At 48.4% G+C, this 22,655-nt stretch overlaps 1 protein-coding gene across 8 annotated transcripts in view; it reads left to right on the forward strand.

Moving 5' to 3' along the window:
* The window catches only part of ZNF131 (zinc finger protein 131), a 31,536-nt gene extending 9,238 nt beyond the window's left edge, over window positions 1–22,298 (forward strand). For 6 of the 8 annotated variants that reach the window (XM_037038470.1, XM_037038473.1, XM_037038474.1 and 3 more), the window contains 4 exons: window positions 1,993–2,137; window positions 11,978–12,663; window positions 19,800–19,930; window positions 20,536–22,298. In XM_037038470.1, coding sequence (XP_036894365.1) covers window positions 1,993–2,137; window positions 11,978–12,663; window positions 19,800–19,930; window positions 20,536–21,222 — 1,649 coding nt within the window. In that variant the 3' untranslated portion in view covers window positions 21,223–22,298. Of the gene's footprint in view, window positions 1–1,992; window positions 2,138–11,977; window positions 12,664–19,799; window positions 19,931–20,535 lie in introns of those variants that run through there. The other 2 variants (XM_037038475.1, XM_037038477.1) reach the window with 2 other exon arrangements.
* The last annotated feature ends 357 nt before the right edge of the window (window positions 22,299–22,655 follow it).

Consider the following 22,655-nt stretch of genomic DNA (forward strand, 5'->3'; position numbering starts at 1 on the left):
GTACTAGAACCCTGTACTGGGGGGGCCTTGCCTCTGAGATGTCCCTCCTGAGTTTTTATCCACAGAGTGTGGGTGTGGGACCAGCCTGTTCCACATCTTTGCCCCTCCTGCCAGTCTGGATGGATGTCGTTTCTTTAATTTCATAGTTGTCAGACTGCCATTCAACTCGATTTCTGTTGGTTCCCAGTGATGGTGGTTCTGTATTTTAGTTGTAATTTTGATGTGGTTGTGCAAAGAGGCGGGCCATGTCTGCCTGTGCTGCCATCTTGACTGGAAGTCTGATCCTGGTTTTATTTTCACTTGACTGTGGCTTGGGGTAAGTTGCCAAACTTCTCTGTGACTTAATTTCCTCTTCTGTGAAATGGAGATTATGATAGTAAGTACTTCATAGGGTTATCATAGGGAATGAGTTAGTACTTGTAAAGTATTTAGTATTGTGATACGGATGTGTATATTTCATGTTTAAAACATTAAATAATGTTCTATTAACAGTCAAAATTTCATTCCATTATAGGAAAATTTTACGCATTGTGTTTCAAAAGGACATTTGCTGTACTTTGAATGACCTCAAAAATTAAAAAACCCAGAACAATATGATTGCCCATCCCTTGGGCTATTTTCATATATAATAAAGACTAACGTGGTCAGAAGACAACCAGGGGGAAAGAAAGGTTTAGCAAACCCAAATTAAACTAGCCTTCAGTGAATCCAGTTATTTTTAGTTTGCTTTTTGGAAGCATGTAACATGGTCATATTGCATTATATTTTTATGGTCTTTCCCATTATCAAGCTTGCTTTTATACATTTTGAAAAGAGTCTGCTGAGGCTTAGGGGTCTTGATTTGTCCTAAGCTAGCCAGGTCTTGGAGAGCTGGGACTGAGCTAAAACTTGGACGCTCTGCCTCCCTGAATGGTGTCCCTTTAACAAGCAGGGCTGCTGGGTGCTCCACCGGGGTTTTCTCTGTGGCCCTGAGGCTGCGCGGAGGCGCGTCAGGTGGGAAGGACATAAACAGCGGGTTTTTGTGTGTGCAGTCATGTATGTTGTGTGTAGTGTGGACTTGGGCATTTCTTAATATTAGAAAATTTCGTAGTTTTCGCCTTGTTCCTATTAATAGCATTTTTAGCCTTGCGTTGGCAGACTAATGATATATAGCATTGAAGAACACAGGGAGATAGGGTATCCTTTTGGGCCAGAATTTAAACACAAAACTTTTGAAGAAAAGTTGGAATCATAGAATTTAGTTTTTAAAAGTGATTTTAGCATTTATTTCTACTTTGTGTCCTGCCTGCATTTCGGAAGCGTTGTGTCAGGTACTGTGAGGTACCTCAAGGAGCTTGTAGTCAAGAGGTGATACCTCGTATCAGACCAGGTACAGAGTGCAGCGTGGGAGCAGCATTAAAGAAGGTTTCATTAAAGATGTGGCATTAGAATTGGGCCTTCAAGGGTTGCAGGATGGGTACAGAGATAGAGTGATTAAGGATTCAGGAAAGAGGGCAGGTGTTAATGAAGGCGAGGAGTCTCTTAGGGAATGAATGGACTTGAGAATCAGTGTAGTGTGTTTAAAATGTGGAAGGGAAGATAGTGAGAAGTAGGAAAACAATGTGAAGAACCTAGAAGTAAAAGACAGAGTGATACTGAACTTGACTTGCTAAGCTGCAGAAAGCCAGCAGCAATTTTGGAGTTGAATTGATGCAGGGCTCCCTGGCTGGTGTCACAGAATATCGGACATGGACTAGTGAGCCAGCTCATCTGTTTGAGTGACAGGTTTTACTCTTCTGTAAGGGCCATGGGAGTCTGTGGGAATGGTCTTAAAGTCATTTGCTAGTTAGTGCTGGAACGTAGCTATAATAATATTGTGCTCATAATGTGAATTCTGCCAGGAACTAATCTTTATAAGTAACAAGGACCAATCAGGTTCCAAACATTTCCCCCCTAAATGTTATAAGATTTGAATCAACATAAATGCATGCTAATGCACATCTTTTTTTGCAGGTGTTAGTAAAATGGCCTTTAGTCATTTAATCGAGTTCACATATACTGCAAAATTAATGATACAAGGAGAAGAAGAAGCCAATGATGTGTGGAAAGCAGCAGAGTTTCTGCAAATGCTAGAAGCTATCAAAGCTCTTGAAGTCAGGTAAGCACTCAGTTAACTGCATACTTGCTAGGTGGACCACGTGGTAGCTTTGAGTTCTGAAGCACCTAGTGCAATGACAAAGGGAAAAACACTCAGTTGTTTTATTCATGGTTATAATTTGAGAACATATTCATTGCTTAAGAGCCATTCCTATGCAGTTATTACTAAAACACAAAATTTCTCATATGAAGTATTAGACATTAAAAGACTCCACTGTTTTTCCCTAGTGACTCAGGACAGCCATTCTCTGGAGTCAGGCTGCCTGGGTACTGTCCCAGCTCCACCACCGTGTGTGTGTGCACATGTGTCTGTGTTGAAGTTAGCCTCCTGTTGGCAGCTCAGTCTCCTGATCTGTCGAGTGGGAATAATAGTGGTACTTCTGCGTAAAGTTATTTGTAAGGGTTAAATGAATCGATGTATGTAAAGAGCTTAGCATGGTGTCTGGCGTATGGTACTGTGAGATGTAAATTGCTGTTGTCTCCCAGCTCTGTTTCTTACGGTGGTCCTCGGTGTAGGCTGTTGGCATAATGTTAAAAGGAAGCTTGGTAAAGTCAGTTTCACATGGGACAAAGTAATTTAGTCTGGCTCACTGATGTGGTTTAGTCTAAAGATATGATTTTGAATAACTCTAAAAAACCATTGAACTATAGTCATTCATAAATATCATTTTTTTTCATGAGCTGTAATTAGTTTGGCGACAGTTGAAGATTAAACTTTTCTGACCAAGGGTGGTATGTCCGTACTCTGCTGCTGCGTGCCTGGCACACAAGTGTGCAGCAAGTGTGCATCAGTGTGTGGCTGGGTGCGTGCTGATTAAGGCAGACCGTTCCTCTGGCGGGGAGAGCTGAGATGCGGGGGTGAGACAGGTGTCATGCGGGCACACAGCTGATCAGGTCTCATCTTCTCCAAGTGGGTAGACTGAGGGGTGTGTGGCAGTATTTAGATATATGGCTCTGTATATGTGGCAACCCCACATTCGTGGTGCAGTCTTCAATGAGAATGTTCCGAAAAAAGTGTTCATTCTGTGTGATCCCTTGGCTGTACCTGGCAGGGAGCGACAGAGGGAGTCCTACAGAGGGAGTCCTCGGCAGCACAACAGTGCAGTGCGCTCTAGGCTGGGTTTGGGAGGTGTTTAATTGAGTGCTTGTGAATGGTCGTTGGGAGTGGAAGGTGAGCACACTGGCCACGGCTGTTTTCCTAGTCCTGTTTAGAACCTTTTGGAGGAGTATTAATATAAGACTGGAATTCTTGTAGTTATTACAGTCATTAGTGCTTTTCTGTTTAAATACAGTCACATGTTGACTGTTTCTTGAACTAGTTAGGCATGCATTATCCTCTGAAGAGTTTTTTTTTTTAAATAAGACAACAGTATTACATATTAGCTGTTTATAATAATAAAATTTAAGAATACAATTTTAGTTATGGTTAAATCAACTAGTTAAGGCAGCTCTTTATTGAGAAGATTATAACTTTCAGATACTGAAGGTGAATAAGGTTCTTTTTTCACATACGCAGTATGCGAATATTTTTGGAATAGAAGGTAAACTTTTTGAATGACACTGAAAAAATACTAGGACTTTGTTTTGCTTTGTTGGAATTGCATCATTGTTTATTTAAATGAGAAGGTTGCTGTTACTGGTCGGAAAAGCAGCAGTTGCCTTATAGACTTTCCCTCCCAGCCTAGTGAGGTATAATTCGCATGCAGTGTAATTGGCACATCTTCAGTGCGGAGCTCCGAATTCTGTTGGCTGTGCACAGTGGTGTGACCACCCCCACAGTGGAGACATAGGAGTGTGTTCGACACCCTAACTTTCCTCATGACTCTGCAGTGGAGCCGGATCACTAGCCTCAGGCAGCACAGACCCACCGTCGTGGAAATGGACGCTGTCATTGCGCACTCCTCAGGTTTGACTGTTTCCACTCTGCATTGTGTTTTAGAGAGCGTTGTGTGTGGTGGGTGGTGGTGTCTGTCCCATCTTGTTGCTGAGTCCCGTTCCAGCTGTGCGCGTGTGCCGCCTGTTGATGAACGCCGAGGTGGTCTCCGGGTTCCGGCGTTTACAGATGACGTGGCTGTGACGTTTGTGTGCAGTTCTTTGGACGTGTGTTTTCGACCTAGGAGTGGAGCACCTGGGTTGTACGGGAGCTGTGTTTAGTTTTTTAAAAGTGCCACACTGTCTTCCAAAGTGCTGTGCCACTTTACGTTCCCGCCTGCAGTGTGTGTGTGAGTGGCGGTCTCTGTGGCCCTGCGCCTAGTCCATGGTGTGGTGACGCGGGGACTTGAGGCTCTGCCTTGCTGCCGGCCTTATATGTGTGCAGTGGCTGTAATCCGCACTTCCCCAGGGACCGATGATGTTGTGTGTGTGTGTGCGTGTGTGTGCTTTTTACTATCTCTTTATCTTTGGTGCGATGTCCACATCTTTTGCCCATTTTTAAAATTGGGTGTTTGTCAAGAACTGTGAAGGGTCTGAGATTTTATCCTATTTGCAAACTAAGTTTTATGGATGCTGCCGAAAGACATGAGACTCCCGAGTCCAAGAGAAGGACTTTTTATTTTCCTCACAGCATGAACCTCACATCTGTATCAATTTTTCTTTTCCCCTGCCCCCGCATTCCACAGGGGTGGCATAGTGACCTAAGTGTGTGCTAGACTCACAGTGGTTTGCGTCACAGTTGAGAACTCGGAGTGGTAGGAAATCCAGAGCTTCTGTAATGAGCTGCAGGCAAACCTGCCCAGCCTCTGCCCCAGAGGGTCGCTGTCTTCAACTCCCTGTCAGTCGGTGAAGCTGCCCTCCTCTGTGGAGGAAGACAGGCTCTGTCCTCTGTCTTCTGAGGCTGTTTGCTGTACCAGCACCCTTGAAGTGATGCTGCAGGACAACAGGCTGTCAGTGTCTTTGTTTGCGAGGCACGAGAGACATCAGGGACCCTTGTGGGATTGACCGCCAGCAGTGTCCTTGTTTCTCCGTTAATTCAGCTTCTGGTGAATTTCCCGTGGATATACCACCCTGGGACCTCGTGCATTCAACTCTTCTCACACTGGACTAAATTCAGGCAACTGTCTACAGAACTGCAAACGGCAGGGTGTGGCCACACTGGGCTTGACCTTGCACCTATTCCCCTAAAGCCTAGACTCAGCCAGCCGAGCAAGTCCCTGGAAAGCCAGGTGGCTCTCTCCTGGAGTTTCTGGATTGAGCTTTCAACTTAGCCCTACGCATTAACCTAAGAATAGCAAGATGTTTTAGCAATTGCACAGTCTCCATAGTGGCCTGTAGGGAGGAAGTCAAAGGCAAGTCCATCATCTTGAGTAACACTGGCTAGTGATCGAGGCTGACACAAGTGCCTTGCACAGCCCAAGTGATGCCATTGATCGCATCGACTTACATTGAGCATGGAGTTCGTACCACCTTTTTGTTTGGGTGACTCCCAAATAAAAGTTTTGGGGGAAAACTACCTGTGGTGCATGCATCGATGACAAGTCAGTTGTGACTCCAGAGAGCTCCCCCAGGTAACCAGGGGGAGCCTCGTTTTGGAGAGGTCTCCACAGTCGTCGAGAACTGAACTGATCCACCAGTGGTCTTTCCTTGGACGCTGCCGGTCTCTCCCACCCACCCCTGAGTTGTAAGTTGTCACAGTGTTGGCAGGGAAGGGACTCAATATTGGCCTTCAGTCCCATGGGTGTTTTGAAAGAAAGTGTGGTTCACTAGTGTCTGTGCCCCAGAGCGGGACCTTCATCGGTCAGAGGCAGGTGGACATGGTCTCCAGTGTGGCCTCCCCTCTCCGGGCTCAGTTAGAATGACTTGATCTAGACCTTGTTTTGGAGGGACTGTCCAAAGGTGGCCAGGTCAGTGCCCTGTTCGTCACCTGAATGTCTGCTGAGTGGCAGTCAATCATTGACCTTGCAGATTGAGCTTTAGCTCCGGGAACGGTAGTGGGACAAACCTGGTGCTTCACATGGGCCAGGCAGGAGCTGGGCCACCCCCCTGCTGTTCCAAAATACTTCTTGGTGAAGTTGAGGGAACCGGTGCTCAGATTGCAGTCAGAGCCCGTGGCGACAGACGGCACACCTGGCAGACAATTTCAAACTCTTACCATGGTCAAGGAGAGCCGCACCAGCATTTTCCCACCTGGGGAAAGGCCTGGGCACTTCTGAAGGACAGAGACTGTTCATGTTCCTTCATCCCTGCCCCCCCGAGTCTGAGATGTTCTCTCTCTGGTGCCAGGGTTGTTGCTTTCCCGGCTCTGCACAGTGCTGTGTGCGCCCTGCCAGTAGCCATGGCTTCATCTCTGTTCCGGGCATCTCTTCCTACCCAGACCTCTTACCCCTAATGGCCCGGGGCAGAGGCGTCCTTATAAAACTTAGAGACCGACTGTGTCTCCCCCTTTGGCTCATGGGGACCAGCAAGTAAGTGTACTTGGCAAGCAGTATATGCAGTCGTCATTCTTAGGATCTCAGATGAAGCCAGGTCACTAAGAGGATCCAGGCGGCTGAACCAGAATTAAGTTTGAACTGCTAGGCCTGCTTCTGACCAGGCTCCCGCCTGGAAGGGGCACTGACCTAGGCTGCGCTGGGGTTGCCACTGCGGGGAAGAGAAGGATCGTGTTTAAGAATGGTCAGGCAGAATCCTAAATTTCCAAGTGAGTTTATGCAGCTTCCCACCTTTTCTGTCTTGATCATTACCGAGGAAGCACCGGAGAAGAGAAGATCTCTTTCTGTGGACAGCTGAGTTTAGTGACCAGACTGTTTACTCCTTATTTGCACAAGGAGGAGGTGGGGGAGATAGAGTCAGAAGTCCCAGGAACATTTGGGGACAGTGCTGGTGCGAAGTGGCCTCCTTCACCATGAAGCCGACAGGCCAGCCTTGGGCAGGTACAGGTCTGACGTGCACGGCAGGCTCTACATCTGTTTGTGGCGGTGCATGCGTCACCGTGTTCAGAAACGTCAGCTGCAGGTGTTGGTGGTGGAAGCCTGGCGGGGTGGGCCTCAGAGGCATCGTGGTTCTGACTAGTGTCGTTAGAGAGCAGGCCCTTGGTGGGCCTCTGGGCCAGTGACCCAAGAAGTCGGGTCAGCCAGTGTTACTCGTTTCTGTGGCCGTGGACCAAAGACAGATGTCTGGAATCTGCCAGGACTTCCAGGTCTTTCGGTTAGCTAGGCTGTCAGCAGCAGCGCAGGTCAGTAGTAACGTGGAGGATGTTGTCCAGAGCTGTGGAGACAGCCTTGAGCTCTGCTCCCGTGTAGAGCAACCCCATCCACGTCTGCTTTTTGCGTCGTTGGTGCTCAGGTTGAAATCTGCGGCAGCCAGTGAGCACCATCAGCCCTCGGCTTAGCTAAACCGTTGGTGAGTCAAAACCCCCTCCACCCCATGGTTTCCTTTGGGCAGCGAAGTGAGGGCGCTACCATTTTCTCATGTCACAGCCGGGAGGCCAGCTAGCTGTTCCTCTGACTACACTGTGATAAGTGAGACTGGTCAGGCACGTCCCACCTTGCCGGTCACCAGCCCTAGTTGGTGCACTCCTGATGGCAGCGTCAGGCTGGGGGCCCTCGAAGTCTCTGTTAGGCATTGGTTTCAACAGGAGCCCAGCAGGCTAGTCCTTTCTCATCAAAGGGAGCGCACCTGGGAGCTGCGTTAGGGAATGGCAAGTCTGAAATCCAAGGAACACCTTTGGGTGCAGGCGCCCCCTTTTGTCAGAAGCTCTGATGTGCCGAAGCAGCCATCTCAGAGATCTGCAGCTCACAGGGGGGTTCAGGTTGTGGGGCCCCAGGGCTGGAAAATGTACCGCAGCTTGATGGACAGCTGCCAGTGCAGCCTGTTGTCTGGAGCCCCCTAAACTATGCTGGTCTGCAGACTAACTGCCGTGAAGAAGAAAGGAGAGTGCCTAAGGGGGGCACGTATGTTCCCGGCACCCAGAGGTCGCTGCTTGCTGGGCCTTGTTTCTGGTGGGGAGGAGGGGCAGTTTTTCTTTCATTGCTAGAGGGTTTGAGTGTTGTGAATCCAGCTGCACAGCCCCCCAAACTTGATGTGGTGGGCAGGCCCTGGCTTTGTGGGGCTCTCGGCAGCCCCTGCTGGTCTGGCGGAAGTGCGGTGGCGCTGCCGGCAGAGCCTTGGCCAGTGCACTTCCTGCTGGCCAGTCAGCAGGGTGGCATCAGTAGAGTGTAAACTGCAGGCAGCATAAGATGGGACACTTGTGCCTTGTCCTGACCCAGCTACTGGTGGCCGGTGGCAGGGGAGGTAGTGCCTGTAGCTCTTTTGCACGTGCGGCTCTTTCCCGTGGGGGTGATCCATTTCGGGTACTTGGAGGATGGGGAAGTACAAATGCTGCTACTGTACATTCAGTTGTCAAGGCAACGACAGCATATAGGGTCAGTCCCTCCCACGGGGTCAGGACAGCCCCTGGCCGCTGTGAGCCTTGCCCAGACCCCAGCAGTGCAACTTGAGTGTCTCCTCTCCATGGAACCTGATGGGAGGGCAAGTTAAACACCTGAATCTAGCAAAGCCCTGAAAGCATGAGTCCCTGTCATTGCTGAGTTTCTGTCAGCATTCTGGGACAGGTATATGGAGTCCCCACTGTGCCCATGGGAACAGGGAGACCTTGGCTCCACCCCTAACTGTCCTCCCAAGCAGGCGAAGCCAAGGGAGAGGGCCCGGGAAGGGGAAGGCAGGAGAGGAGGAGGTGTGGAGGGAGAGCTGGGCTGCAGTGCGTGAGGCACATCTGCTGTGGCTGCAGCCTGCGCGGGAGCTGCACGGAGCTCCAGCCCACACCCCTGCAGTGTCTGCAGCACGGCCACCCTGACGGGCACCGTCGATTTCGGTGTCGGGCACCCGGGATTCCGCAGCCCTGTCCACCTGGCTTTCCAGTTGGACCCTGAGCTTCACTGCTTTTGGTTCACTCAGCCTGGACCTGCGCTCCACTCCTGCGCAGTGGAGGCTTTTTGAAACCATGTCCCTGGATTGTGGGCGTGTGCTGCCCTGTTGTCAGGGTGGCATCTTAGGCTTTTGCCTGGTTTCACATGAAGGTTGGGGGCTTTTCACCGGGCTTGATCCCAGAAATTTATGTTGTCTGGGATTCTTTTTTCATTCCCCAGTGACTCATCTTCATCAGCCTTTAAACCCAACTGGGCAGGAAATCTCTTACTCATTATAGGAGTGTGTTTCCCCAAGAGCCCCAGAGCACCCTTAGGGCAGCCAGGACCCACTGCAAAAAACTCAGACTTTTTATGGTCGTCTCCAAGTGGTTCTAAGGTGGTCATGGCGGACGGCAGGCTGCAGGAGGGAGTGAGCCCGGAGGTGGCCCAGTGCACTGGTCTTCCTGAATAAGCCTCACAGTGCCCCTCATCTCCATCCAGGTGGGCCTGTGCAGCGCCCCGAGTGACCCAGCTGGGTTCTGGGAGTAGCGCTGTGAACTTCTTCTGCCACACTTGCATTATGTGCGTGTCACAGTAACTTGTCTTTGGAGGGACGAAATCTGTCTCCACACCCTCACCATGGACATTAGCAGTCGTGCAGATGTTAGGTTGGTTGGTAGGGTGGGGTGGCCTTCGGGCTGAAAGACAGCTTGGCTGGGAAGCCCTGCCCCACCCCCACACCACAGGAGAGTTTGCACAACCAGGCACCTGTCTGCAGGTGTCCTTGAACTTGCTGCCCAGCACTCACCCTGCAACCACCTTCCTAGTGTTCCTCATTGGGAGTTGTTTCCTTTCGGGGTTGCTGTAACAGAGTGTTACCTGTGGTTTGACAGCAGAAATTTACATCTCACAGTTCTCAGGCTGGAAGTTCTACATCAAGGCGAAGACAGGGCTGTGTTTTTCAAAAGCCTCTAGAGGGCAAGGGTAGCCCTGCCCTTCCTAGCTTCTGGCTGCCCTGGGGGCCCCTTGTGGCAGGGAGAGTCCAGTCTCTGCCTTTATCCCCATAGGGTAGCTTTCTCCTCTGTGTCCTAATGTCCTCCCCTTGTGAGGGCACGGTGGGATTAGAGTGGGCCCCATCTGATGACCCCATCTGGACGTGATTGCGTCTTCTAAGACCCCAAATGAGGTCACATTCACAGGCTTCAGGACTTTACCATATCTTTTTGGTAAACTCAGCAATGGGCAGTTGGCGGGGTGGGGGTGCAGTTATTGGTTAGTCAGTCATACAGTTTGTTCGGTGCGTTGGGTGCCAGCTCCAGTGGACTTCCGACCGTTCAGTCCGTTGCTCCATGAGGCTCCCTCCTTCCTGCTCCAGAAAACATGGCAAGAACTGTGAGGGAGCAGAGGTCTTACCTTCCTTGCAAGGTGACAAGTCAGCCTGCCGCAGTCCCATGGGTGCTGATAGAAGGCATGGCTTGTAGGTCAGAAAGAAAGGACTTGGTTGCTCTCTGCCCAGCAAGCATGTGTCTCCTGTGTGTGCCGGCTCCGGCTCCCCCTTCTCTCGCAGGCCCCACAGCGGGACGTAGAGGGCTCGGGTGAATGCCCTGTGCGGGGTTGGTTCACATCTCAGCAGAAGAATCTCCAGGTTAGGAAACCCAAATCTTTCGTACTGGGCTAGAAGCAAACCTGCGCCGTGACCTTTGTCCCAGAGGGGACATTACTGGGCAGTAAGCAAAGCCTTCCTCCTCTTCAGAGGGAGCCGCCATCTGTCTCCCCACACAGCTGGCTCTGTACAGATGCCCCTAAGAAGACAGTCCGGGACCAGCGCCCTTGGTTTGCGGGACGGGTGGGAACACAGGAGAGCTGTCTCCCGACAGTTGTCTTCTCTTCCCGAGTTTGTTAAATTGTTAGGATTCTTTTTACCTTCTCTATAGAAGACCTTTAAAAATACATTTTTAGATATTTTCTTCCAGCCTGTGACTTGACTTCTGTTAACTGTATTTCAAAGGGCATAAGTTTTTAATTTGCATGAAATGCACTTTACCAGTTTTTGCTATTGGGGTTTTTCTTTTTTGTATGCTATTTAATAAATCTTTTAGTAACCTAATATTATGAACATTTTCTCCTGTTTTCCTGTAGAAGCTTTGGTTTTTATTTTTATTTTCATTTTTATTTATTTATTTTATTTTATTTATCTTTAGAGGGGAAGGGAAGGATAGAGGGAGAGAAATATCAATGTATGGTTGCCTCTCGTGCGTCCCCTGCCAGGAACCGGGAACAGGCCTGCAACCCAGGTATGTGCCCTTACTGGGAATCGAACCGCAATCGTGTGGTTCGCAGGCCTGTGCTCAATCCACTGAGCTACACCAGCCAGGGCGAAGCTTTGGTTTTTATGCTTAATGTGCACCATTTTGAATTTTTTGGTATATGATGCAAGGATAACAGTTAAAGCTTGTTTTTCCTATATAGATAACAAGCACCACATTAAAAAGATGATTTTTTTCTCTTTTTAAAATATTTTATGTATTTATTTTTAGAGACAGGTGAAGGAAGGGAGAAAGAGAGCAACATCAGTGTGTGGTAGCCTCTCGCATGCCCCCTGCTGGTGACCTGGCCACAACCCAGGCTTGTGTTCTGACTGGGACTCAAACTGGCGACCCTTTAGTTGGCAGGCTGGCACTCAGTCCACTGAGCCACACCAGCCCGGGCTGATCTCCTTTATTAAATTACCTTGGGACCTTTTTTCAAAAGCCACTTGGCTGGGTCAAATGTGAGTCTGTTTCTGTTCCACTAACCTTTGCGTGTGTCCTGTCACTGATGTCACACGTCCTGACTCACTGTGCTTGTCAGTCAGTCTCGAAGTTGGGTAGTGTGAGCCCGCCAGTCTTCTTTCCTACCTCTCCGTATAAATTTTCCAGTCAGGTAATCAGTTTTTCCAAAAAAGCCTACTGGGGTTTTGATTGATCACACCAGTTTTTGAATCCATACATTATGTATTTCAGGAACAAAGAAAACTCCACTCCACTGGAGGAACCTACCACAGGAAAAAGCGAGGCCAAAAAAAGAAAGATCGCAGAAACGTCAAATGTCATCACCGAGTCATTGCCATCTGTGGAATCGGAACCCGTTGAAATCGAGGTGGAGATCGCGGAAGGCACCATCGAAGTGGAAGAGGAGGGCGTGGAGGCGCTGGAGGAGGGCGTGGCTCCGGCCAAGCAGACCGTGGAGTACGTTCAGAGCGTGCCTTCCTCCGACGATTCCGCTCTGGCCCTGCTGGCAGATATTACCAGCAAGTACCGTCAAGGTGACAGGAAAGGGCAGGTGAAAGAAGACGGCTGTGCGTCTGACCCCACAAGCAAACAGGTAGAAGGTATTGAAATTGTGGAACTTCAGCTGTCACATGTGAAGGACTTGTTCCATTGTGAGAAATGTAACCGTTCATTTAAATTGTTTTACCATTTTAAGGAGCACATGAAATCACACTCCACTGAGAGTTTCAAGTGTGAAATATGCAATAAAAGGTACCTCCGGGAGAGCGCCTGGAAACAGCACCTCAGTTGTTACCACCTTGAGGAAGGTGGGGTCAGTAAGAAGCAAAGAACTGGGAAAAAAATCCACATATGTCAGTACTGTGAGAAACAGTTTGACCACTTCGGACATTTTAAAGAGCATCTTCGAAAACATACAGGTAATCGGTGTATACCTGGCATTGAAAGTGTGTTTTTTCCAAACCGCTTCAAGTCTGAATGGCCAAGTCCTTTTTATTAGCACCACAGAAACCACCTGCGGTGTTTGCTAACGTGCAGTCTGAGTGCACAGTTTTTACGACGTTAGTTGAAGTACTGATGCTTTGGAAGCAGCATCAGAATCGACTTTGAAAATAATTGTCTCTTGCACCTTGCCAGTTTTTATATTTTTAAAAGAAATATGTGAAGTATGGTTTGTGATTATTTCCTGAGGGTCGTAGTCATGACATCTTAATGAGGGTGAAACTTCGCTGGCTGCTTTAGATTTCCTGTCTTATGTTAACACATTACATCGACGAGTGGATTTCTAGACAGTCCTGGATTTGTGCCTGTGTGTACGTTTGGTCGTCTGTTCCGGCCTGCTAGATGGGTGGGCACTGCGTGCACCTCCCGCCCACTGCTCCGTGGGCAGACGTGAGGCGATGGTCAGCGGGGGCACGAGAAGGGTAAGGGCTCCATCATGGATCCCTCACAGCTCTGCCTCCGTTGCCTGTGCCTGTCTTTTCCGCGGTCAGCTTCCCTGTCCTTGTCCCCACTCTTTAAGCATTCTTTGCGAGATGTCCTGTCCGGACACAGGAGCTACCACCAATTGCTTGAATGTCAAGGAGTCCGTGAACCCACTAAACAAAGGTGTGGGGGTAGCAGTGAGCTCAGTGTCAGGCGTCTGGACCCTGGTTTTCCAGTCCTTCTCGTGCATGGTGGTTGTGAGGCTCTGTACACTGTTAATACTGCGAACACAGGAGAGCTGTCCCACCTGTCCAGAGTCTTTCTGTTTGATGCTGGAGGTGGGATAACTTTTTAAAAAAGTATTTTACTTATTTGTTTTTAGAGGGAGGGAGAAAGAGAGAAACATCATTGCACAAGAGAAACCTTAATCAGTTGCCTCTTGCCTCCCCCCAGTTGAGGACCTGACCCACAACCCAGGCGTTGGCCCCAACCAGGGATTGAACTGGCGACCTTTCCGTTTGTAGAACAATGCCCAACCACGGAGCCACACCAGTCAGGGCGAGTTTGGAGAACTTTGGGGGAAATATTTTGGTAGATCCTTCACTGTTCAGAGTCGTTTGCCACGCACTGCTTGACACTGAGAAGCCAGACAGACCCAAATAACGTGGTGCCCCGTAGTCTTCAGGCACTCGTGTGTTGTCCATACTCAGGAGCTGAATACCCGCACACAGCAAGGGAACCTCAGATTGCGCTGGCCAGAAGGCCGTTGAGTTTCTTCCGTAAAATAAAAGACACATTTTTCATTTTGCCAGTAACTTTATTGGTTTGGGTATTTTGAGTGTGTTGGCTCTCTCCCACCATTGGCTTCTAGTGGGTAGAAGGCAGAGGCCAGGGTGCTGCTAAACACCTTCCAATGTGTGAGACAGCCCCACAGCAGAGAGTTATTTGGCCAAAATTCAGTAGTGGCAAGAAACTTCACAAACCACTTTTGGCACATTTGATTCGTCACAGCACCTTCTCCACACACTGCACAGTCTTTTGCTGTGTTTTTAACTTTCTTGAAATAATAAAGCATAATACGCCCAAAACATTAGTGTCTCCTTCCGTCTTCAGTATTAAAATGGCTGCACAGAAATCGACCAGGTTCGATGCTTTTGTTTTTGTTTTTAATGCTGGCTGATACGACAGCTGTCACAGTGCAATCTAAAAAACTGTTCTGATTGAAGTCAAGGACAAGCACTACCAGAGCCGTCACACGGAAAAACCATGCAACCCAGTACTTACGGCTCAGTGTGGATTTAAGAGGCATTTTTTTGTTTTTTTCCTTTTTTAAATTATAGTTGGTATTCAATATTGTATCCGTTTCAGGCATACAGTGCAGTGGTTAGACATACACACTTTACAGGGTGAGTCCCCCCGAAAGTCCCAGCACCCGACACACAGTGACTGCGGGAGTGTTGACTCCACTCCCCGTGGCTGCTCTGTCCCCACCATCCCTACTTCTCGGTCCTGCCGCCTCTCTCACCCGTCTCCCAGGGCCCTCCCGCTGGCAGCTGTGAGTCTAGTCTCTGCTCTGTCTGTGTGACTCTTTCTGTTCTGTTTGCTTGTTAATTTTGTTCTTTATGGTCCACCTGGGAGTGCCATGGTGTTTGTCCTTCTCTGGCTTACTGAGCATACTGCTCTCTGGGCCCCTCAGTGCTGTCGCAGGTGGTGAGATTCCGTTCTTTTTTGTGGCCGTGTGGTACTCGGCCCCGTGAGGTGCACCGCTGCCTTGTCGCGCAGGTGCCGCTGGTGGACCCTTAGGTTGCCTCCCTAGCTGGGTCGTTGTGAGTAATGCTGGCTCCATGTGGACTTAACAAGAACATATGTTCTGCTTTGGGGTGAAATGCTCCAAAAACATCAGATTCTTCTGATCTGGTGTGTCATTCGAGGCCACCGTCTCCTTGTTGATTTTCAGTCTGGACAATCTACCCATCGGTGTCAGCGGGTGTTCATGTCCCCGGCTGTGACTGTGTTGCTGTCGGGCTCTCCCTTTCTGTGCACGTGCTTTTCACCTAGTTAGGTGCACCCATCTCGGATGCATAAATGTTTGCCAGGTTGTGTCATTCTGTTCTTCTGTTCCCGTTGTCATCAGGTAGTGTCCTCCTTTGTCTCCTATAGGCTTTGTTTTAAAATCCATTTTCTCTGGTCTAAGGCCATACCAGCCTGAGTGCACTCAATCTTGTCTGATCTCAAAAGCACAAGTCTGTTTTGTCTGATGCAAGTTGCTACCCAAGCTTTGTGTTTCCCCCCCCCCCCATTTGCATTAAACATATTTTCTGTGCCTGTACTTTCACTCTGAGTCAGCTTTTCATCTGCGGTAAGTCTCTCGTAGGCAGTCTTGAGTCTGAGTCTTGTTTTCTTGCTCATTCATCTGCCCTGTGTCTTGATTGGAACATTTAATCCATTTTACAGTTAAAGTGCTTATTGATAGGTATGTAGTTATTGCCATTATTCATCTTATTATTCATATTTATGGGGTTTTTTCCTTCTTGAAGTCCCTTTAACATTTTTTGTAATACTGATTTGGTGGTGATGAACTCTGTTATCTTTTCTCTTGTCTGGGATAAAAGACTTTAGGGTTCTAATCTGGGTAATTAATAGGTATTTATGCAATCTTTGGGGGAAATGCTTTCTTGTTTTCAAACATTATATGTATATATACCTGTTACATGTTTGGAAACTGACCACAGTTATTGGTCCTTTAAAATATTCATCTCTTTTAATCATCTATTGGTAAAACATTTTTGTGGTAACTGGAGTCATTTAGCAAAAGAATTGCCATACCAAAAGCACATTAAATTAGCACGAAAACATAACTTGGTAACCAGCCTGCTTTGATAGGGGTTTCCGGGTCTGTGACAGATAATCACTTGTATGTTGTGTCCTGGTAGTATGAAAGTGGAAGTAATTCTCTTTTACTGAAGACATCACCTAGTGACTAACCTGTTTGAAAATAAGACGACAGGTCGTTTTGGAAGGTTTGCACTGTGCTTCTTCCCAAGCCCCGCACTTTGTATTTGGGTGGAACAGTAGAACGCAGAGCTAAAGGACCTTGTTGAGTATCTTTGTTCTTCCAAAATGATGTGAGGTGACTTTAGTTGTTAGAAATTACAGAACCAGATGCCCATTGCAGGAACAGGTTAGCAGGCACATAAAGCAAACGGAACTCGGTTGTCTTTTTAACCTCAGTTATTGCACTAATAATTAGTGATAAGGTAGTTGCAGATGTGATTGGTGAGCTGGTGAATCAAGAGGGAGTGTAAGTAAACATACTTAAATTATTTGTATTAGTAAAATATTGATTTTTTTTTCATAACAAACTAAGTGTAAACGTAAGAAAACAATCCTTTTCCCGTTTTCTGCCATCAAGATAATGGCCCTTGTCGGTTTCATATTTTGCATAATAGTGTAGTGATTTGGTTTCGTGTGTGTTCTTAAAGCATGTGCTGTACTCTGTGGTTTGATTTGTAAAACTTGGGCTGTTTGTCCTCTGAATTATTTTGTTTCCATTTGGAAAATAGTAATGATAGTGCCAACCTGCTAGGTCATGAAGATAAAGAAATTTTGGATTTCCTGCCTCCAGGGCACAGTCAGTGGGCCAGGCCCAGTGCTGATGGAGGTGAGCCCGGGGTCTCACGGGAATGCCTGTCTGGGCTCCTTTTTTACGATGGGGGGGACAGGGTGGCTTCCCAGAGGCTGCAGGAGCTGGCCAGGCACTGAGCATCCCGGGAAATGAAGTGAAGCACGCAGGCGTGGACAAGTGGGGAAGCAGCTTGTTACGAGCTCGACTAGAGGGCTATTAGGGCTCGAGGGCTGTGTCCAAGCAAAGGGAGGCCAGGACATGCGGCTCATGGGTCGGGAGGGCTGGCGATGGGCGCGCACTCAAGCAGGCACAGCGGGTTGTCCCAGAGTGCAGTTCAGAAGACAGAGGAGGAGGTGGGAGGGGAGGGGAGGCTACGAGCGTGTGGTTGTGTTTCCGTAAAGGCTGCAAATGAGTTCGGATTTTATTTGGGAAGGCTCTGGGTCATTTTAAAGAAGTTTGAGCCAGAAAAATATCTCTTCAAATTGATGTTTTAGAGAGAGATGCGTGGCAGGATGGGTTGGGGTGGTGAAGCCTTCCAGGTCTCGTTAGGAGGCTTTCGGAGTGAAGGGGCTGAGTAGAGGTGGTGAGGGTGGCAGTGCAACGGTGATAAGCAGAACCGATAGGATTTGGTGATGGGTGGGATGTGGGGGTGGGGGTGACGCCCAGCTTTCTGATTGGGGTGGCTGCCTGACTGGAAGCTGATTCACCTCAAAAAATAGAGAAGGGTGAGCACTTCGCGGGTGGGGGAGACATCAGGCAGATGCGCCTGTGTGAAAGGGGACCGAAAGGGGACCTCTGACCACGTTTTCCAGCCATTGTGCCGGGCCTCCCAGAGTGCTAGTGTGCAGGCACAGGAGAGTGGGCCTGGGAGTTGGAGCTGGGTCTCTGCTCCAGTTCTGGCCGTGGCTGCCGCGAGGACCTTGGTGGGCCACTTGTCCTCAGGCCGCGCCTCATCTGTGTGAGTAGGGGTGACGACACCTGCCACACAGGGCTGTGGCAAGTGAGAGAACGCAGCAGGAGCACCCTGAATGCTGCTGTCCACGCAGCTAAAACATAATTAACCCGTTGCTATTTTTAGATTTACTGGGCCTGTTAGACTGATTTTTTAAATAGTCACCTGAGTGCTATTTAGTCCAAGTGAGTGCTCAGGTGACCTACGATGTCAAGTGCCTCCTCTGTCAGCAGCCCTCTGCAGGGGTAGCAGCCGCCCCCATTCTCTCTCCTATCCTGTCGTGGGAGCCTGCATTCCCAGGTGACCGCAGAGAGGCACAGGGCTCTGAGGAAGACAGGCAGGAGCCAGGAGTGCGGGGCTGTGCTATTCAGTTTTTCTTGGACTCTCTAATGCACGAAGCGTTCGTGAATCTGCTTCATTGGTTTCCTGCGATCCCCTGGCACTTGCGTGTACGAGTACGCGGCAGTTCACTTCCCCTCCCCTATCGCTGCATGTTGGGGTTGGTCCTAGTCTTTTTTTTTTTTAAGATTTTGTTTATTATTAATTTTTTGAATTTATTTTTAGGGGGAAGGGAGGGAGAAAAGGGGAGAGAAACATCGGTTGCTTCTCGTACTCACCCTGACTGGGGACCAAACCCACAAGCCAGACATGCACCCTGACCGGGCACCAAACTGGCGACCTTTCGCTTTGCAGGACAGCGCCCAGCAGCGCCCACTGAGCCACGCCTGTCATGGCCGTTCCGGCCCTTTACTTTGCAAACTGCGCAGCAGTAAGGGTACTTGTACACAGATCCCATGTTCATGTAATTGGGTTTTTCAGACCCGAGACCTGGATTCCACTCTCCGGGGTCTCCTCCGAGACCGAGTTGCGTCTGTCATCCGGGCCCCCCTCTCCTCTTCCACAGGCTCCTCAACGGGGAGATAGAAGGGGACTCTTCCGGCTCAGAACCTCTCATCGCCTTGGCCCCCCCAGCCACCTCGTCTTTACTCCCAAGCCTTCTTGAAAGGAGTTTCCCTACCGACTTTTCCCTGACTTGCCCCTCAGTCGCAGGCCCCCGTCCCACGGCGGTCCGGCTCCTGGTGCTGCCGCTGCTCCCCCGCCTGTTCTTGCCGGGGCGTGGCAGGCTCATTACCTGCCTGGCGCTGGCTTGGCACTCTTTCCTGTGCTCGCCTTCCCTGAAGCCTGTTGGTGCTTTCTTCTGCTTCTGGTGGATCTCTTTCTGTGGCCTTTGCTGCCTCATCAGCCTGCTGTTTTTAACTTGGTATTTCCCTGGGTTCTGTCCTGGATTCTGCCCTCACGGACGCACTGAGAGCTTCATCCCCGTCACGGGGCTCTCCTGCACCTGCAGGCACTTCTGTCGGTCCACCTGTTGGGCTCCAGGTCTGGTGTGCAGCCGTCTGCTGGACTTCCCAGTTTGCTCCGAGCGCCTCCGACGGGACGGGCACAGCGCTGAGTTTATAGTCCTTCCCAGCACACCCCATTCCAGACCTGCTTGGACTCCCCTGTCCTTCGTTCTGGGTGATAGGCTAGGCCGGAGATCTGAGAGCGTCACGGACACCTCCCTCTTTCCCCTCACCCACCATGCTGTCGGCCCTTCTCGGCTGTGGCTGGAACAGCCTTCCCTCTTGTCCGTCCTTCTCTCGCTCCGTTGCAGGCGGCCCCGACCAGGGTCCTCTCCGAGCCTCCACCTCCCGCTGCCCCTGTCTGTGGCAGGCTGCCTCCAGGGCGCTGTGGTGGTTTGTTTTCCTGTTGTTCGTGTCCACGAAATACCCTGGCCTGTGATACGAAGGTTTTAGAAACAAGGACAACTTATTAATCTTCGTCACAGAGCATGTGGTCTGGCACATAGGACATGCTCAGAAGTGCGTGTGGGTGGACAGTGGTGCATTTCCCCAAAGTAGAGATTGACCTTCATTTTTATCTAAGGGAAAGTAGACAGTTTCTTAAGAAATGCAAAAATGTGGAACGGAACTGAGATCCAAGTTTTATCAGAAGAATCAACTTGTGTTGGCTTTATCTTACTTCACTGATACAATTTTTTTCTGTTCTAATAGGTGAAAAACCTTTCGAATGTCCAAATTGTCATGAACGATTTGCTAGAAATAGCACTCTCAAATGCCATCTGACCGCGTGCCAAACTGGGGTGGGGGCGAAAAAGGGAAGAAAGAAGCTTTACGAATGCCAGGTACGTGTGGCTGTGGTTTGTCCTCAGCGGAGGCGTCTGGGTTTGAAACCATCGAAAGTGAAGGGCAGCAGAGTCGGGCAGAGGGTTGGCGCTGACAGCCTGGCAGGGAGTGAGAGGAAGGAACGTCGTCGTCTTGATTTTACAGGGATTACAGCGGCTCCCCTTGGTCAGTCCTTGCCTGTGTGACACTGGCGTTGATAAAGTCCCGTGCCAGTCATGGGCAGTCCGACACTACGCAGGAGGGGCGTGGCGAGAGGCAGGCCAGCTGTCACCAGTGGTTTGTGATTAGTGCATGGTTATGAATTTTGTTACTATGACAAATGTAATTTATTATTTTTTTAGAATCCCTAAGATATTTAAACAATGAAGGCAGTATTAAAATGTTTCCCAAAATACATTTAACTTGTTAGCTACATCAGGTATAAAACCAAATAAAATAATTATGAAATCCCTTGGACCAGATTCTATTACAAATACCATATTCATAACATTTTAAGAAAAATCTTCAGTTCTTCCAGAGAATAAGTGAATCTTTTTTTAATCCTTTCTTTCTTTATTTTGACTATTAAGTATTGTTAACATGGTTTTGTGTTTGGTGATTTCAGGTCTGTAACAGTGTGTTTAACAGCTGGGACCAGTTCAAAGATCACTTGGTAATACACACTGGAGATAAACCCAACCATTGTACTTTATGTGACTTGTGGTTTATGCAAGGAAATGAATTAAGGAGGCATCTCAGTGAATCGCATAATATTTCTGAGCGTCTGGTAACTGAAGAAGTCCTTTCGGTGGAAACCCGTGTGCAGACTGAGCCTGTGACCTCCATGACTATCATAGAACAAGTGGGGAAGGTCCACGTGCTACCGCTGCTTCAGGTGCAGGTGGACTCAGCACAAGTGACTGTGGAACAGGTCCATCCTGACCTGCTCCAGGACGGCCAAGTGCACGATGCGCACATGAGCGAGCTTCCGGAGCAGGTCCAGGTGAGTTACCTAGAAGTGGGCCGAATTCAGACTGAAGAAGGCACTGAAGTCCACGTGGAGGAGCTGCATGTGGAACGGGTAAATCAGGTGCCCCTGGAAGTCCACACCGAGCTTCTAGAAGCAGACTTGGATCAAGTGACCCCTGACCTCATGAACCCAGAGGAGAGGGAGCCGAGCCAAGAGGACGCTGCTGAGGCGGCCAGAGAAGTTCATGAAGACGCCGTGGGTTTAGAGGCCGGGCCAGCGGTGGGCGCTCAAGCTGAAAGCACGGGCAGTGCGAACAGAACACCTTTGCCGGTTTTAGAATGAACAACAAATGAACATATTTTTAACTGTATGTGTTGGGTTTTTGAACTGATGTTGGGCAGTGTGACTGTCCTTGAGCTAACAGACAAGTGGACCAAAGTTAAACTCTTTCCTGTTGTGCGAACCGTTTCTATTGAAACAACCTGATTTCTCCTCTTGGCTAATGCCACAGAGGAGGGATGTTTCCTGTAAGTGAATGGGAAGTTTTGAGAAGTATATTTCTGGAAACTCAAATGGATTATATTCTTATATGGTTGGGTACGAATGTATCTATTTTCATTGTGGTAAGGGTCCTTCCCCCTTCCCTTCCCCAGGTTGTGTTCTTTCTGTTTCTGTGTGTTGTAAAATCGAACATAAAATCATTAGGGTACAAGCACTTGTATTCTAATGCATGTTAGGAAATTGAATCTGTAGGAACACAGGCTGCATGAAGAAAAGTGCATTGTTACTGTGCAGTCCACTGGGCTTCTGGCTTTCTTCGGTCTGAACAGCATTCTCGTCCACCCTGGTAGTCACAGGTGTCGGCTCTGCAGCAGAGGCGGCGGCAGGATTTCCAGAATGTAAACAGTCCACACCCACGTGCCTTTTCAAAACCAGCTAAACTTCTGTAAAGCATCTCTGGTTCTTTCCAAGTGTGTGTTAGGAGGAGCGATGTAGATGATGCTGTAATAGTACTTTATATTTTTGCTCATGATGGCAACTACCGGTTCTTTTCCACTTGGGTTGAGAATTTCATTTAATGGCAGCCAAAGGGCCATTTTCAATTGGGAAATATTCATTTCTATCTGTGGTAAACTTTATTTTGGTTGAAAAATTGCACTAGTATTTTACCACCAGATAAAAAAAAGATGAGCATCATTTAAAAATTAATGTATTTAAAATAAACTGCAGAGAAAAACATGTATATAAGATATCAGGCTTTGTTTTGAGTGAATCTTTCCCCCAACCTTCATGTAAAGGTCTTGTGCTATAACTTTTAAAGCCATACAGATAAGAGTGCTAAACTGTGGACTTTAAAGTAGGTGTGTAAATATTTTTAATCAGTATTACTTGGAAAATAAAATAGCAACCGCATAAACGAATATGCTATTTTCTTTACCTGTTAAATATTGGGAGATACTTACATTTTTAAAGTAAACTGTAAAATTATGTGTTCATGGCTCTTTTTTTTCCCTCTCAATTACCAGTGTGGAAGTTGATTTATGGTCAGAGGTGTTTTCTGAATTGTATATGATTTTATACACCAACATTGACGTGACTGATACATGAATTGAGGTATAAAATTCTCAGTACACACTTCCAATCCCCAAAGACTAGTTCAAAAAAAGGAAGGAGGTGGCATTTGTAGTTAGTAAACAGTGGGCACAGCCACCTGTTTTTAAAATAACTTTTTCTAGTTACTAGCATGTTAAATTCGAAAGATCGATTCAACTCAC

The sequence above is a fragment of the Sturnira hondurensis genome, unplaced genomic scaffold (assembly GCF_014824575.4).
Source record: "Sturnira hondurensis isolate 20B ecotype Veracruz unplaced genomic scaffold, ASM1482457v3 Scaffold0024400, whole genome shotgun sequence".
In the NCBI taxonomy this organism is placed as follows: domain Eukaryota; kingdom Metazoa; phylum Chordata; class Mammalia; order Chiroptera; family Phyllostomidae; genus Sturnira; species Sturnira hondurensis.